We start from the raw sequence: 18,364 nt of genomic DNA, 5'->3' as shown, positions 1-18,364 counted from the left end.
GTCAGTGAATACAGTGGTCTAAACTCATGAGGAAAAGTCCTGCTCTTCCTTCTGTGTACATGAACAGAACAGCCTGTTTTTCTCTAAAATAAAAATAAGGAACGTGTTTTTCCAAAGGAAGTACTTGAATCAGCTCCTGGGAGAAAGCAGCTTGGGTTAAGCCACTACATGGAATGAGATTTGTGTAGATACCAGATCGTTATTACAAGAGGTAGCAATTAAAAATGTTTCTCATTCTTCTTAATGACTAATATTGGGTCAGAGTGTGGCCCAGTATATGTGACTATGCAAGGATATAGTGTGGAGTAGGACACCACTTAACACCTCCACTGCAGGTTTGGCAGGTGTGGCAGAAAGTAAGAAAGGGATGTTCATCTATTTTTTTCACCCCCAAACCAGGTGGCTAGGGAACGGGTAGAGAAGGATGAAGAATGGCTGAGCCTTGGCTATTGCAAGTAATTTGATGCAGATATGGAGCAATAGTTCATTAGGAGAAGGAATTGTACCTCAGAGAGTATAATTCCCTATGTGCAGTGCTCCTGGGGTAGCACAGCTATGCACTGCCCCTTGCTCAGCACAGCTTATATAAGTACAATCCAGCCCATGAGATTTTCACCAGAGAGCCAGCCATTTACTACAATATATTACAGAAGTTAAAATCTTGCAGATATTTTTTTAGAAATTTTTTGCAACCTCTAGAGAAATAAATAAAAAAACCCAGAACTCTACCTTGCCAAGATTATTTTGGATATGGTATTTTTACTTCCATCCTACTCACCATGAAGACTCTTGTTTCTCAAAAGCCCCTCTAGACCTAGAAAACACACTGATACATCTGCTAGTAAAAACACACAAAGAATAGTTCCTCAAGTAAGATATTATCTCTGTTTATTTATAGATTTATTTGGCACCCATTGCCTAATGTAGTTATTTTAGGGACATATTTAAACACAATATTAATGGCCAATTTCTCTGAAAGAATTATTGGCCTCACTATAGTTATATTGTGTTTCCAACAGCTTTCGTCTTTTGTATCAGTAGCTTCTAAAAGCCAGCTCACCAAAAAGTTAAAAACAACACTATTACAAAGTGGGAGATAATTGCCCTTCTGTTTATTGTGCATGAAGATGTTAAGTAGTGGTAATCGATCCTAAATTATCAACACCAATAAAAATAAATATAGCTTTTTGTTATTTTTTGTTAAAAGTGGTTCCTTGCTTGCTTTATTACAGGCATGTTCCATCCATGGTTAGAAATCAGGCATGACAGTAGTCTAACCCTAAATTTTTATCCATGTTAGAACTCTGGCATGACTCTGGTCTACCCTGAATGTGATCTTAATGTTTTATATCACTGATAAATCATTAACATCTGTTAATAACCCACCCAGCTGCTCTGTTAAATTGTTTTTTAAAATCATATGTACGGCATTGATGTCTCCCACCCATGGCCCATCTAACCTTTCCCAGCTGCTCAATCCTCATTTTCAAGAATACATTTTAAAAACCATTCCCTGTTCTTTTGTCTCCAAACTGTTGTTTCCAAACTGTCTCCAAGCTGTTCTGTGTGCATCAACATCTGCTCATTTCAACTCCCCAATTCCTATTTTAGATACTTATTTTAAACATATATGTTTCTTGTTAATATAATCCCATGTCCTTTCCCAACCCATTGCCCTGTGCTTTCTGCCTCTCTCATTCAGAATTATCTCCTGTGGTTTCTTTTTAAATACCTATATTTTAAATAGAAGATTTACATGGAGTGGATTTTTTAGAAAGCTTATTTGTCTGATCAGCTCACCTTCATAAGGGCTTGGGTGAAAGAAAATGGGCTCATGCTAATATTCTACACATATCTGAAGTGTGTCAACACAAGGGAGGAAGAGGAATGATATAGCATAGTAAAAAGGGAGTAACTAGCAATAATGGGATGAAATTATGTTATGGGAAGTTCAGGGCAAATATTAGGAAAAGCTTTCTGGCAGCAAAATGCATTAGACTGTATAATAGACTCCTGAGGGATATGGGGGGAGCTCTGTCACTTGGAACTTTTAAAAGTAGAGTGGACAAAATATTAGTAGTTGTACAATTGACAACAATCCTGTGCTAGCTGGTGGATGGACAAGACAATCTAATAGGCATCTCCCAGATTTAGAATCCATGGGTCCAATTCAGAAATGATGTACAAGGTGGTCTACATTAGACTCTTTACTTTCAGACTTTTTCAGACTAATGACACCCACTCTGCCATAGTGTAAGGGGGTCTACATTGATGTCATTTACACAATGGGGAGCTTGACGATGGTATAAATTAAAGAAATTGACACTACTTCTTACACCTTCTTCCAGTTCCTTGGTGTGTAAATGACACCAGTTTAGACCCTATCATACAGTGGTAGAGTGGGCGTCATTAGGACTGAGAGAGTCTAAGTGAGTCAAATGGGATATAACTTACACAACCCTACACATCGCTTTTGAATTTGACCCTATGAACTTATCCAGTGGCTTAATCTCATCCCCTCTGACCAGACTCCCATTCCTCTCTTTTCCTCTACGATCACATTCTCTGTCACAGACAAAAGCTTGTATCATACCTGCATTACTTTGTGACTCAATACCAGCAAGAATTCAGCTCTATATACGTCATTAATGACACTGTCATCATACATTAGTATGTTTAGAGAGAGAACTACTTACCTGTATCAAAGTGCTATACATAAATCAAATGAAATCACACGAAAGTGAGACACTGCTATGAAAATCTATTTTAAAAATATCTTGAACTGGAAGCAAAATGGCTCTGGGGATTTGTAATGGGATATAGAGCTCGACCACAGCTAAGTCATTGGTTGAAACCTATCTCAGGTAGTTAATGATCAAAAACTGGTATACCAACTGCCAGCTAGCATGTGTTGTACTTTAAATTAGCGTGGTGGTCTCAATATATTTCTTAGTGGAATGGTGCTACTCTAGAACCCCCACCATAGCCGGCATACCTATTAGCAATTGTAGTAGAAGCGCCAAGGACTAAGCAGACTATAGGCTAAACACCCTTCTCAACCCTAAAGGTGATTTCTCCAAGTCAGAGGTTTAATCACATTAGAGGGACAGTGTGGGCAAACTTGTTACCTCCGTTGCCCATGCTGAAAGTATTTTGTGCATAATTAAAGGATGAATTCCTTCCAGGCCTGTCAGTCTGACCCTTGGCACCTTTCACTAAAATCCACATACAATTTAAAATTTAGTTCAGGGACACAGCCAGGTAGCTGAGATAAAATTTAGGTTTTATTGTGAGTGACATAAGAACAGCCATACTGGCTCAGACCACTGGTTCATCTAGTCCAGTGCCCTGTCTTCTGCCAGTGGCCAGTGCCAGGTGCTTCAGAGGGAATAAACGGAACAAGGCAATTTTTGAGGGATACATCCCCAGTTGTTCAGTCCCAGCTTCTGGCAGTTGAAGGTTTAGGGACACCCAGAGAAAGTTCCCCTTTTGAATCAAGGAAGATACTTTCTACAATTGCAAGCATGGGGTTGCCATGGGTTTCCTGAGATCTGTATAAACCTTGAGACACTACAGAGAGGAGTATCCAAGTATCCAAATGGCTCCACACTTCATCCTGTCCCTTTTGCTCCTGGGTAGCATCATTCCTTAAGGAATCTGGCTCCCAGATGATCCCTGCCTGCAGCTGCATTGAAACCTTCCTTACAGATTGAACTGTGTGAGGAGAGAGATACTACTGTTACTTGTGGGCAGATTTCTAACTGGAAATGCAGCCAGTCTCCAGAGGAGCATGTTTTGGAGAGCACCTGCTCGCTGGCTCCTTCCCTTTCCTGCATCTGTCCCCTAAGAGCCACTTACCATGTGAGAGGATTTTGTCATGTCTGGAATTTGGGATGAGACTTTCCCCTAAAACCACCATAATGTTGGGCCATTTTTGCCACAGTTTCAATACCTTCTGTGGCAGAGGATGGTACGTAGCCCTATATTATGAAAGGAAATTTTTTCATGAAATTAAATTAAAAAAAAAAAGAAAGAAAGAAAATCAGAAGTTTTTGGATGTATACCAGGAGTACACAATGTGCAGCCCATGGAATCATAAAATGCAGTCCATGGCTGCCCTCTCCTTGTAACTGCAATATGAGGACAGAGCTAATCAACTGCAGGTTTTTCCACTGTGAGTGAACTCAAACATCAAGCAACTTCCCCTTCTGTATTAAGGAAGATACCCACCAGTACAAGCAAATGTGCCTGTGTGCTTTTATTTTTAAAAGATGTAAATATATATATACATACATATATATATATTTGCAGATTATAGAAGGGAAACCCTCAGGGTCCTGTCAGATTACCAATTCTGCCCTTGTAGTTCCTAGGAAATGTTTATACAAAGGGGGTACCCAATCTTTCAAGTATTGGAAACACAGACATAGAAAAGGTATTGTGCTATTGCATTAGAAAGAAAGCAAAACATACTTTAAAGGGAAGTGACATGGAGTATTCCAAAGCATTGTCCAAAGCTGGGTGAAATGCGAGACAAAAAGAGAATAAACCTGTAAAAAGTAAATTCAATTTTTAAAATGTTTCCAGTGTCCATAATCTAAAATCTTGTTAATGATAAAACAGGTAAGGAATTAAAAGGAAAAAAAAAAAGACTTGTCTTGAAACAGTGTCCTTTTAACATGCTTTCAATCTGTTCCCAGATACGCATCAGTGAAGAGTTTTTCCGGACACAGGCCAAGTGTGCAAAAACCTTGTACTTGTGGTATTTAAAATAAAGGGAAAAAGGTGGCAGAGATGGACCAAAACAAGTGCCTCAAATCCAAATATGGCCAGGTTTGATTCAGAGCACAATATCTGAATGACTCCCAGTGGTTTTGGATTCAACCTGATTCTTAAACTGCAGGGGGACCTTTCCACATCCAGGTTTGGGTTGGGGAGGATACACGTAAGAATAACTATCACTGATGTCCTGCTCTTAGTCCTGGCACCTGCCCAAGAATCCCCTTTCTCTTGCCTACTATGAGAGACTTTTAGTCTGCTTCCCTTCTTCCCAAAAAGCTCTCACCTCACTGCCTGCTAGTGCTTTTCTCCCCATTTCTCCTAAGAGGGTCCGTTCACTTGCTTCCTACCCTCAGCCACTTCCCTTCCCTTCAGTGCAAGGGGACTGGCTACCTGCATGTTTCTAATATGCAGATATCTAATGAGGATTCCGCAGTTTTCTTTTATTTGTGTCATTCCCCTCAGAGCCCTAGAAACATGGCAAGGATCCTTTAAAGGAGAAATGGAGATTATTATTCTATTTTGAGCATGTCAGGCGTGTGCAAGGGATATTTGGCAGGTGTCAGATACTCCATATTGCTAAAAGACATAGGTGAATCAGGAACCAAGGATGTTTTTGGTTTGGCCATTATAATGGTGAAATACAACAACTGAGAATTTGCCAAACCCAAAGCAGTGTCATGAGCCCATTATCTCTAAAAGGAAGTGACTATTTTATTGGATTTATTTCAGTTGTTCAGAAAGCATGTATTATTTATAAAATCACACACACTGAACAATAAAACTCCAAAACAAAACATAGCATTTGAGCAGTGTCCACATAAGGACCCCCCACCAATAAAAGAAAAGTCTCCCCCAGCCATTCCAACTCACTCATTCCAACCCATTAGAAAAGACCTGGGAAAACAGATCTGTTAGCATGCACTGACGGACACCAAATCTAGCCTCTGTCAGAGCGGAGTAGGGTGACCATATGTCCCATTTTGTCCCGGACAAATGCCAACTTTCCTTTAAAAAAAAGGAAAGAAAAAGAGGGATGCAGAGGAACATGCTGGGGGGTGGGGTGGGAGGAGAAGCAGCGATGCCAACCCCAGGCAAAGGACTGGCAGGCAGGGCTCGGGTGAGCAGCGATGTCAGCCCCAGTCTTGTGCAGAGGCTGCACCCCTGCATGCTGGGTGGGGAGGAGGGCTTGGGCTAGCCCCACGTGATGTCCCATTTTCCATTTGGGAAATATGGTCACCTTAGAGCAGGGGAAGTAAATTCCAGAATCAAGGGCTGGTGACAAGGTGCTATCAGCAGCACCCTGATCACTGACGTTGCTGAGGGCAATTATACTCTTTTGGTTAGGGGATTGTGGGCACCAGGGTGACAATGACTGAGTTAACAAGGTAATTGGGGAGAATATAAAGGGAGGAAACAGGAAGCAACTGGCAGCTCAAGAGGAGCTCAGAAGGAAGCGCAAAGGGTGAGCCTGGGCAGGGGAGTGAAGGCTACAGGAAAGCCCACCTTTGCTGTAAGCCTGTGTTGCACAGTAGCACTATGTAAGAGGGGAATACACACACACCTGGGTGAAAAATAAATAGCCCAGTGTGTGTTTGTGACTGTGAAACCATCTCAACTGGCCAGGCAGTGAGGTTCACCAGGTAGCATGGGAGGTGCCCTCTGACGGGGCCCTTCACCAAAAATATCCTGGTTTAAAAAAGGCATCAGTAAAGCTCTTATGCTTATTGATCACAAATGCCCCAGTATCCCATGAAGAGATGTTAAATCAGCATTTGTATAAACTATACACATGGTATGTTTGTGGAATCGCTTTGCCCAGCAGTGCAAAACAAAGCATCTGTTTAACAGTGCACATCAATATTGTTCTTCATTTCAGGGCAGGATTTAAATTGAAATAGCATATTTAGTTGGAACTATTAGTCCATATGCCCTTATTAATTCCTAACAGATTGTTTTCCTTCTTACAAAGGGCAAATGACAGAGCCCTGGAGCACATCCATATCAAATTATTGTAAGCTTGAGATAAGTTCTTGTTATATAAAACTGGGCATGAAGAATCTGTAAGGAAACATTCAAACTATTTAAATGCTGAATCCTGAATTCCAAAACCAGAAGATCAACTACAGCATGCATGAGGATCCCATGAGTGAGTATATCCAAGTTCACTGATAAATCAAGTAAGACTCATACTAGTGAAAAGCCTTGAGATTTGGCAGAAATGAGTTTATGAAGAACCTAATCAGAACTGCTGGGTCAAATAACCTGAACTAAACCCAGGCCAACATGAACCAAGTAAATTATGATCATGTAGAGACAGTAATATTGGGAAAGGACAATGCACTCAGGTATGTCAGAAAGAAATGGAAGTCAGATGACAATTGCTATCAATCTTTTACCCTAATTCAAGGTTTTTCAGAACACTGAACTGCTCACTTGAATGAAAAAGACCAGAAATCAAAGAGGAATTAATGATATAAAAGGAAGGAGCTCTTGCAAAACAACAGATGGAATGAGATCGGAAACACATGTAGTAAGCTGAACTCTTCTAATAAGAGCAAAAATGACAGAAATTGGAACAAGAGGTAGGGGGATGGAATCCCCAGTAGAAAAGTTTCTGACTGGGGCTGTATTGCAGAGTTCATATCTGAACTGAAATCCTCTCTTAACTTTTCTAAAGCTCAAGGGGTTTTGAATCCAGGGTGTTGGTTTAGCCTATTACACAGTTAACGGCCAGCCATGAAATCTAAATCACAAAATGGATCAAAACTTTCCCAAAATTTGTGGGTTGGAGTTTCAGTCTCAGATTTTTGATGTGGGCTTATCTCTACTCTTGACCACATGTGAGATAGAAGGGCTATTTCTCATTGATACTGAGGTGACTGTAACAGGGCATGCTCCATCCCTGTCCTCTGATGTCACAGAAACCCACTCGGGCTTTCCTGTAAGTGGCAACTTTGTGTGAATTTATTTTTATTCCCATCACTAACGCCAGTACAGCCTTGTGCAGCAAACTATTTACAGTGGTTCTTCTCCTTTAGCTCTTCCCACAGGGCCAAGGAAGAACAGAGGTCTCCTTTCCTCAAGAGCTGAGAGCCCAGGCCTTCTTCCCTCAGTTCCGTCCTGTGTCTTTTTTATACCCTTCAGCTGCGGGCGAATTGGTTCCTCAGCTCTCCCAGACTGATCAGCTAATTAGCTGCATATCCCCCATGAGCTTTTTCCAGGGGAACTGATTGGTGCATAAGTGATCAGAGTGTTGGTTCATCTGTTAGCTTCCAGCCCTCTGTCACAAACATCCCCCTCTTGTTGAATGCTGAGGTTACTTTTTCCTCATGTCCTCCCTTCTTTAGAGGAGGCACTAAGTACCTATTTCCTGCATTTGCCCCCAGGGTGATTATCTTGTCTACACCCACAGAAGTCATATTTCATGGGGGAGGAACATCCCCATAATTCTGTTTCAGACCACTGGTCTTTATACCAGGGACAATTCAAAGATCTAATCTCCTCTCGTTCACCCTCTTTATTTTGGGTCAAGGCAAATCCCTTCATCTTTTTTCTCTATAGTCTCTCATTCTCCTAGTCCTACCAACATATCTCAGGGTTCCTCCTCTCAAGGCCATGGTAGCAAAAATTCTGTGGACAGCCATCCTCCTCTGATATTTTTGTGCTTTCTTTTCCCCCTAATACCTGTTTGGCCAGTTCTTCCCTTTTTCCATTTTCTCCTCAGGACTATTCATTTCCTTCTTTCACCCCCTGGCTTGTATCCTGTAGTCTAGGGTTCTCCTGTTCCCCTACTTTGAGTCCTTTCTTCATCTTCTTTGGTGGCTCACGTCCCTTCTGCCATGGACCCAAATGCCTACTTTCTTCCAAAATGGGAAGGAGTTCCAGTCCATCCCTAACACTAACAGATGGGGCAACCTATCCACAACCCCAAACTATTTCCAGCTCAACTTAATCTGGACCTGTATGGGTATCTTGACCATTGGGTAGAGTCTTCTCTCCCTAGGGATGCACTCCAGATTCAGCCTTTCCTTGGTAGGATCCAGACTGGTGTTACCACATCTTTCTTAGCCAACTAATACCCTGATGCAGCATCCATTAGGCCACTCTCCTGTCTCCTCCCCACCTTCATCAAGGTGGTTGGCTTTTTTCTCCACTACTCTCCCAAGGTCCCAGTCCAACCACAAAATTCAGACAGCCCAGAATCTGTATGGGGGCAGTCTTCTTATATGTCCATTTCCTACATTGGTAGCAGATAATTTCCCACCTCCCCAAAGGAGTTCCTCCGCTCTCCTCCATTTTCTTCTCTGCAGTCTTCACCCCTGCCAATTCTCCAAACTTCTTTCCCAGTTCAAGTCTGTTAAATGGACAAAGTCCCTTTCAGGGAAAATCTGTTTCCTCAAACTCCTCTGTGAGTTTGACCCCTCCCTTCAGGGTTTTGAGTTGATCCCTCCTAACTCAGGGAGGCTTTGTAAAAACTGCTCCAGAATTATGAAGTCCATAATTTCACCCACACTCTGCATATTAGTCTATAACCAACCATTAGCCCAATCTGTTAATCTCTGGGCAAATGTCCCGGGTTATACAGTTGTGATTGCTGAGATAAGGAACAAGGTATGGCTTCTGTTTCCTGATAAGATGATGCACAGCCACATCCAAATCAAATACTTACACCCTAGTCAAAAGTTCACAATTTCTGTGAATACTTGCACTTCCAACTTTGAAATTTGATTTCCAGGAACATTGATGACAATAAAACTCAATTGCACAAGCATTTGTGGGTGTGAACAAAAAGAGAGCAAGCATAAGCAAAGTGAATTCATTTATAAATCTGAACAAATATTAACAATTTTAAATTTGTATTTATTTATTTATTTTGCATTGTTTACTCTAGTCACAACGTCGGTGCCCTTCTAATGCTGCAATGTTGTTCTTGGATATACCATTTCTTTAAGGAGGTACTTCTGAGAATGATGAAAATTTCATGGTGGTGCCCACTAGTTGGAAGTTATTGGGCCTAATTTACCACTTTTTGCCCATCAGCTTTATAGTAACAGGATCCCATCAGAAATCCGGGGTGGGGAAAATGAAAGTTTTGTGCAGGTATTTTCCTAACCCTTTAAAACCTGTTTGTGAGGAAGGGCCAAAACACTCATACTGGACCTAAAGCTCCTCAAACACTGGTGAAGTTTGGAACTACTCCTCCAGCTACAGTTTGGCCTAGCCTGATATATTTGGCCCAAATCTTCCTTCCCAAAACAATTTTCCATTACCAGGTTTTCCTTTGCTCTACAAAAGTTTCCATAACTAGATTAATTATCTCTTTCTACTCAAACTGTTTGTCAGTTGTTGCTCAAATGTTCATTTTCCCAACAATAAAACATGCTGAAGTTATGATATTGGTTCATTTGTTTGAACTAACACATATACATAGATATATATCAGACACAAACTACAGCCTTCTAGTTGGGAAAACATTTTACTACTTTTAGTTAAAAAAATAATGTCTTTGATATTTCTTTGACATCTCAGTTTGTCACATCTTGTGTCACACATTGGTAGGTCTGATGGATGAAAAGTATGATACTTTCCTTCAGTCAAGGCAAAGTAGAAGAAGCAGCAAAAGTGACTATTCATTCAGACCAGGATTCCCATCAGCTCACCAGTCTTCCATTAAAGAGATATCAAGGTTTTTCAGTTAAAAAACCCTGATCTTTTCTATCTTGACAGCATCACTACCTGGAAGTTCTTAGCTACTGGAATCCAGAGACTGTGTCCTCACTTCCCACCCACCCACAGGATACAAGTAACTTTTACTGACGTAAATGAAATTTGTAGCTAACAGGGAGACTATAGGGACCCAGTACTTAATTTATTCTACTGACTGCTGCATCTTCCGTTGGGATAACCTGATTAAGGGAGGGGGAAAAAAATGTAACAAAAGATTTGCTGTAATACTAACAAATGCACCATGGGCTCTTTAGGCCTTCTTTTATCAGAAAGTACAGCAACAGTCTTCCAGTTGGGAATAGCATTTCATTTTAAGGAGGAAGTAGGATGAACTGGGCTAAGAGAGAGAGAGAGAGAGAAAGACACTGATTGACCGATTTGAGATCTTCTTTGGTATCCTAATGTGGAATAAAACAAAATTATTTTCAAATGTACATTTATCAGGAAATAGCTCCTCTGAGCACATTGCTTGTTTATAGTTTACAAGAACATATTTTTATATATCATCCCTTCTCCAAAACTTGCTGTGGATAAATGATCATATATTATTATCGTGGCATAGTAGAAAATTATTAAATACAGCAAACGCATTGTGAAATATTGTCACAAAAAAGCAAAACCCTTATCGTAAGCATTTCCTGAGATTCAAAATCATCAAAACTTCTCTCTCCATTGTTTTTATTAAAAACATATTCAAGCAAACACAAAAAGCATAACAATCCAGCAAGGATACACAGCCACAAGATGTGGGCCTCTGGCATTGTCTTGATGTTCCTCTGGAGTGCTAATCCAGGTCAACCAAAATCCACTAATCTTAAAAAGACACACTGTCCCCTTTGTAGCAAAACGAAGTGCAGAAAGTGCAGAACTCCACAGAAATGCACTATGTAGCAGAATTACGTTAGTTTATATATGTATATAATGTTCCCATCCAGTCAAGAGAAAAAACATCATAGTAACTGAAAGTGGCTATTCACTGAAGAGATCAAGAACTGTGAATATCATGCCGAGGAAAATTCAGAGAAAATTCCTAATGCGGCATCACTTCCTTCTCCAGAGTTCGTAGTGTAATTATAAAAAGCAAGCAGAGTATGCCTTTACAAAATTTCAATACAACTTTAAGCATCCCAGAGAACTGCTGGCACTTTTTCCTACATTAGGCCACCTCCTCCAGTTCTCAACTTTCAACTGGCAAAATTCCATTCATACATATGGTAGAATCAGAAGAAGGGAATTCAGTATAAGGAAATGTACAGGAAAGATTTCTAAGCATTTTGTTGTCTCCAATAAACCTCTCCAAAACCACCACTTGAGATCATAGATTTAGATTTCCATATTAATCCGGAGGCTTTTGGAATATTCTATATTAAAGGGAGCAGTGTGATCCTGTGGACAGGTCACTGAACTAGGAATTAGGAAACTTGGTTTCCATTCCTGGCTCTGCCACTGGCTTTCAGGGTTACCTTGTGCAAGTCACCGTGTCTCAGTCTTCTCATTTGTAACATGAGGATAACAGTACTTGCTTCTTTTGTATGTAGATACCAATTGGAGAGCTAATGATGAAAAGCACTAAGTGCTAGCTAGTACCTATTATTAATATTGAGAATTTTTGCAAGTATCTGTGCAATGTGTTTAATTATGCCTGCATCCAGCATTCTAACTACAGGAAAAGCAAGCACTTGTATGTTCTTGGCTTCCAGTTCATTCCATGTGATCTTCACTCTTTTCTCAGCAAAAACAACAAGAGTTCTGTAGCACTTTAAAGACTAACAAATTTAATTTCAGCAGGCATAAGCTTTTGTGGGCTTCAGCCCACTTCCTCTGAAGTGAAGTGAAGCTGAAGCCCACAAAAGCTTATGCCTGCTGAAATTAAATTTGTTAGTCTTTAAAGTGCTACAGAACTCTCGTTGTTTTTGCTGTATACAGACTAACACGGCTACCCCTCTGGAACTCTTTTCTCAATGTCCCAGCATTTGTTTTATGACACTTTTGTATTTTGACTCTGAGCAGGGTCATTCTCTTTGCATGATCAATGGAGCTCTGCAAAGATTTGCCCAGGAACTTTTTTTGCAGGATCAGGGCCTTGGTGTAACTGAGTCTCCTGATCAGACTTCTCCCACATAGCAATTCTTCTTTCTGGTTTTTTTTGCTTTTCTCTCCAGTTCCATCATTCGTGCATCCAGGTTGCTATACATAATAGTTCCTCTAACTCTTATTATGACTTGAAATATTTCTATAAAATAGTAAATCATTGTGTCTGTAAGCCTTAATAATAAATAACACCTGGCACTTTAGTGCTTTTCACCTGTAGATCTCAAAACTGATTAAACATTATCCCATTTTACAGATAAAAAAATCTAGGTAGACAGAAGCCAAATGACACAAAAACACAAATTTGTATGACTAATGCAGAAAATGGGGGCATAGGGGAGTTTGCGTGAAAATAACCCAACTTTCATGTGCTAATTTGGAGAACATCCTTTTTTACTAACTTTTGAAAATATGACTCATTGTAGCAGGTTTCAAAATTATTTCTAAGGTAATATGGCATTTTACAGTTTCAAATAAAAACATTACTTCCGATGATGAATATAATAAGCAAATTCAAATATTCAGCTTTTATTTAATAGGATCTCCTTTTGCTATTCTCTGAAGACCATATTTCATAAAAAGTATTTAACACCTTCAGATGACCTCTAACCAGAAATGCACCATGCCATTTAAATTCTGTCTATCAAGTGCTGTAAAAACAGTAAGTAAACATAAATGTCATTAAAGGGAGAAGTTATCTTACTTGGACAAGTTCTAGCATTGTATTTTCTCCCAGCTCCCAATTTGGACATTTTCCAGTGTCAATAAAACTTGTCCAAGCAGAACCTTACCTGGTTTTCACTACATCAAGAGGGTGCATGAGGCAAATTTCTACAAGACCTGTAAGATGATAAAGAAGAGAAGCCTGATCAACATTTGTAAAAACAGCAGTTTTTGTTTCACTGACCCCAATGGTTTTCTAAGGGTGAACGTTAAAATAGAAAGCTGAGTACAATGAAGGAAATTGAGCTAAAAGCTGATGGTATAGTACAAAAACATATTTCCTAGTAAAAATGCTCTTCTGAAATATATTCTACACAGATTTTTTAAAAATATTTATGGAAAAATAAGCTCTTTCCTCTCAAACCTCTATATAGATGACCCCTCAATAACAAGAAGACATAGGGGCTAAGTATCACTATTAGTATTAAAAACTCATTGTACGGAACCATTATTCCCAAGAACTAAACATACTCTATGGTAATAGTTTTAATTATTTTAAAATTGACTACAGGTGCTTCATCATTTGCTAAAAAGTTAGTTTTTCTCTGTACCATTTAGGCCAATATAACGCAACACTTAGATCAGAGGGCAGACAAAAGATGTTGTTGGCATTCACTGTAGACACATTTTGAGGCAGTAAGTTTTGCGTGATGAGCTATTCATGATAACAGTGGGAAAGGGGGGGGGGGGGAAACAAACTGTATGCTCCATTTTAATTCCTATTGCTCACCATTCTATAACTAGGCCACCAGAAAAAACCAGCCGGCATCATGGACAAATAGAATTCAATGAATTCTCATCTTTCTTGGATAGAAAATTAACTTTCTCTAAAGGAAAATATAAAGCTTAAGTAGAGAAGCACAGGCAACGAGTGGTCATTCCCAGTACTGATGCAATTACTGGCCCTTGAAGTAAGAGCACTTCTCTTATCTACAAGTTGAGTTATACTCTACTCTTCTAGCACACATCTAGCTCCTTGACATCTGCTTGCCATTTTCTAGATTCACCTGCTCCCTGCCCATCCACTCATACCAACAACTTACTATAAACCATTGTACTGATTAATCCACAGCAAAAGTGCATTGCTGGGATTTGAAACAAATTCGTGTAGAAGGATGATACCAAACCACTTCAAAAGCGCTTTTAAAATATGAAAAAATGGAAGGGTTAAAGGAGTGTGTTCACATGCATGATATGAGATGACTACATGTTTTTGAAGCTACAATATCCTGTCTTATTGAATCTCATGTTGATGGCACGGTTGTTTGACCAAAGATAACTAGTTTTTCTATTTTAAAGTTAAAAAAATAAAACAAAGAAATGATTTTCAAGACTATTCATTTTTAACATGATTTGAATTTCCCTGCTTCATCTATTTACTATTTTAATGAACCGCTACTTGCCATCAATTTGTAATATATATAAATCTATACACATACATTATATATATACACATACATACACACACAACATATAGCAGAAAGTTGAATATAAAACCATTAATGTAAGGCTGTAGTTGAAAAGTCAAGCATACAAGAGTCAGGAAATTCAAATGTTAAGCTTTCTACAGCAATCTTCAATCTGTTACACTATTCATGCAGTTCAGACTGTGTATATCTTTAACAAATAGCCAGTGAAGATATTCTTCTTTACCAAGGAAATCTGAAATTAAAAATACTGAGTTGAAGTCCTGGTCCCCTTGAAGTCAATGGGAGTTTTGCTATGGACTTAAATGGAGCCATGATTTCAATCACTATGTCTTTGCTATAATACTTTGCTAACGTTAATCTAGAGGTTTTACTTTTTGAATTTCTCAACCTTAAAATTTAATTAAATTTGATTTTGCATTTCATTTTCCTTTTGTGGTTGTTGTTGTTTAAAAACTAGAAAAGGAAAAAAGCCTGGTTAAGTTGTTCATAACGAGTGCCATTCTCTAATACATCATTAACTCCTTAACAACCTTAACTTAGGTCCTGCTTCATTCAGGAAAGCATTTAAGCATGTGCTTAAGTACCATTTAATTGAATAGAATTTAAGTATATACTTAAGTGCTTTCCTGAATAAGACATGGACACTTGAAGGTCTAAATTTCCAGATACTGCCACCACCGACTTCAGTGGCACTAGACCTGGTCCCAATTAAATTGTCCTTAAACAGTTAATGTCCTCTGAAACCTAAAGCAATTCATTTATGTGCCAAACATTCTCAACTACTTTTACTTTCCCAAAAACACAAAGCAAATTGTTCTAATGCTGTGAGTGAGAATTTAATTTTTCGGTGTTCATCACTCAGAAGTATTGAACCGATTTAATGTCGCATTGGGCCCTGCCAGTGCAGCAGAGTCAATGTGGCCGGACCCATCAGTGGGGTTCCGCGCAGGTGCAGAGGTCTGCCTGCATGAAGTCTATTGTAGGATCAGGGCCTTGAGTTCCCCCCTCCCCCCCAACATTGATTATAAACCAAGCTTAGTTCAATGGTTTTAGCTTCAGCCACTTCTGAGCTATTAAAATACAAAATTTCAAGTGGAATAAATCAGAAAAGTATATTTTCTTCACACTTACATAAATACAAATAGATTAAAAGGCCAAAGATTTTTCTCAAACTTTCCATAAAATCTAGGTATAGCAGTTCCTACAGGGCCTCATACAATATGGTATGTAACTGAGCAAAACAGTTACACTGTTAAACAAATAGCATAGAGGAAATTCTCTCTGCCTTAATTCTTTTGTCAGCTGCTACAACATGATATCCTAGTTCCCTTGTGGTTAACATAGAAGTACAGAGATGCATATCGGGTATGATGGTACCTGACTTGTGTATGATTTTTTTAAAATTACCTTTTGTTTACCACATGCTTGATCGTCAATTCCTCTCTCTCCATTTCAGCTAAAAAAGTCTTATTTTCTTTTGGTATATATGCCTAAAAAGATGAGAGATTTTCTACTTATATAATAATATAGCTAATCATTTAGGCTCCAATCCTGCAAAGACTTAAGTGCATACTTAATTACAAGCACATAAGTAGTTCCTTTTCGCCATTTGCTGGATTGGAGCCATAAATTTTAAGTAAAGAAAGCTAAAATGTTCAACCAAATGTAATCACAGAATAGTCTATATTAAGGGCTATAAAGCATGCTTAAATGCTTTTTTTAGTTTTATATTTTAAATAATTTAGATATCTAATTTAGAATGTGCTGTAAAAATCTGTTTGTTTTTTTAAATACATATTTGCTCACACTTCTAGAAGCTATAACATGAAATCTGTTTTAAAATTGATGGGATTAAATTATTCCACTGGAGAGTTTTGCTCACAAATGAGTGACAGAGTATGGACCAGTGCTGTTATTAAGATCCTGAACACATGAGCACAGGCACCTTTATATACCCCTTTTAGGATTGGCCCCTAAAATGTTGTATTATAAAGTAAAGATACAACAAAGGAAACCTTGTGGTACGATTAAAACGTCCATCCTTGTAATCTGGGAATATATTATTACTTATTTGTTTCACAGTTGCATACAAAGGCCCCTTCGGGATCAGAGCTCCCTGTGCTGATGTTGTACAATTTAAGGCCTTAATCCTGCCCATATTTATGCAGGTATTCAAAGTTATTATGAACATAAATGGTTGCAGAATCAGAGCCTAATTAAAAAAAAAGATGCGACAACTGGCTGTAATAAAAAACAGAAGTGGAAGAATGCACACAAGAAATTAAGATAAGGGTAAGAGTAACAGAAACTTGTGGTTACAAAGACTAATTTGATTTAAATTTAACATTGCACTGAGTCTAAACTAGATTTTGTGGACTTTTTTATGTACAGTTTTAAAAAACTGCACACATTTATTTTATACTCTTACTTCGAAATAGTGATTACTCTGTATTTGGAGATACAAAAATATTTGCTAGACTTCCACGAAATATCATTTGCTCAAAATCTTGATCAAAGTACTAAGCAAAACATCTCAGAGCAGCTGTTTTAGATACTGCTGTGCTGTTGAAATGTTTAAGTCTGTACACATATACCAATTTTTGGACATGCTAACAAAATCACAAGGTTTCCTCACTTCTCAAATATAGCTGTATGGAAAGTTTATGGAACATACAAAACTTGTTTGACAGCTATATTTTCCTCTGCCATCACCATTATATCTGAATGCCTACATTAAATTAGTATTCAGTTATTATTTTTTCATACTTTCTTCTCCCCTCTCCAACACCTCCCATATAAGATTTTATTTTTCAAGGGTGGATTAAAGGGAGGAAACACAAGTAGTGCATGCCCTAGAACATTAATATACACTGCAGGGATAGGAAGTAAGGGTAGCGCCATTCAACATTGTTTTTAATAATATTTTTCTGGAAAGCAAGAATGGCACTGATATCCCTAAATAGGCTAGGTTGCTTATTCCCCTCAACCCTCCACTTACTACACTTCTCATTATTTATGCATGACTTGTATTGCACTAAGCTAAGGACCAAATCATGTCAGATGGAGGAACGTAGAATCCAGGTTTTCTGTCCTTATTCTGTCCCACAACCTGTACAAAACTGCTCCACAGCTGCCAACAGGTGCTTTACAAGTGAGGCTGCAGTGGAGTGTTTCAGCATTGGTGGGAGGGGCATGGTCTGTGACTTTTCTTTCCCTCCCACTCTTCCCCGTTTTTTGATCTTTCATCTTGCACTGGTAGGAATGCCTGGTGGTCAGGGGCCAAGCGTGGGGCCATAGATTTGTTCACCATATTCTGTTTTTTGACACATTAATGTCAATGTTGGGAGAAAACTGTACAGTGCCAGGATTTGGCTCTAATTTCTTGGTCCTCACAGGACAATTTTTAATTCAGGCTTTTTTCCAGTAATTGAATCACATGAATTCCAAGTTCTTTGGCAAGAAATATGTTTTGATAACTTCAAGATTCTATTAGTTATTTGCCTTTCTCAAAGGATAAAAATCCTTCCTTTGTTCTCATCAATTAATTATGCACTAACCTTTAAACAGTGCATAGGTAGTTAATTTCACCAAACAGTACTCTACAAAATAGC

At 38.8% G+C, this 18,364-nt stretch overlaps 1 protein-coding gene across 1 annotated transcript in view; it reads right to left on the bottom strand.

Moving 5' to 3' along the window:
* Positions 1-18,364, bottom strand: part of SLC25A21 (solute carrier family 25 member 21) — a 353,337-nt gene that overhangs the window by 130,563 nt on the left and 204,410 nt on the right. The window contains exon 2 of the mRNA XM_067533903.1: positions 13,392-13,440. Within this exon, the coding sequence (XP_067390004.1) occupies positions 13,392-13,440 (49 nt within the window). The remainder of the gene's footprint in view (positions 1-13,391; positions 13,441-18,364) is intronic.

Source organism: Emydura macquarii, unplaced genomic scaffold (assembly GCF_026122565.2).
Source record: "Emydura macquarii macquarii isolate MOO-44397 ecotype Brisbane River unplaced genomic scaffold, CSIRO-AGI_Emac_v2 contig_374, whole genome shotgun sequence".
Lineage (NCBI taxonomy): Eukaryota > Metazoa > Chordata > Testudines > Chelidae > Emydura > Emydura macquarii.
Note: the sequence above shows the minus strand (reverse complement) of the source record. Positions and strands in the feature narration are given on the sequence as shown.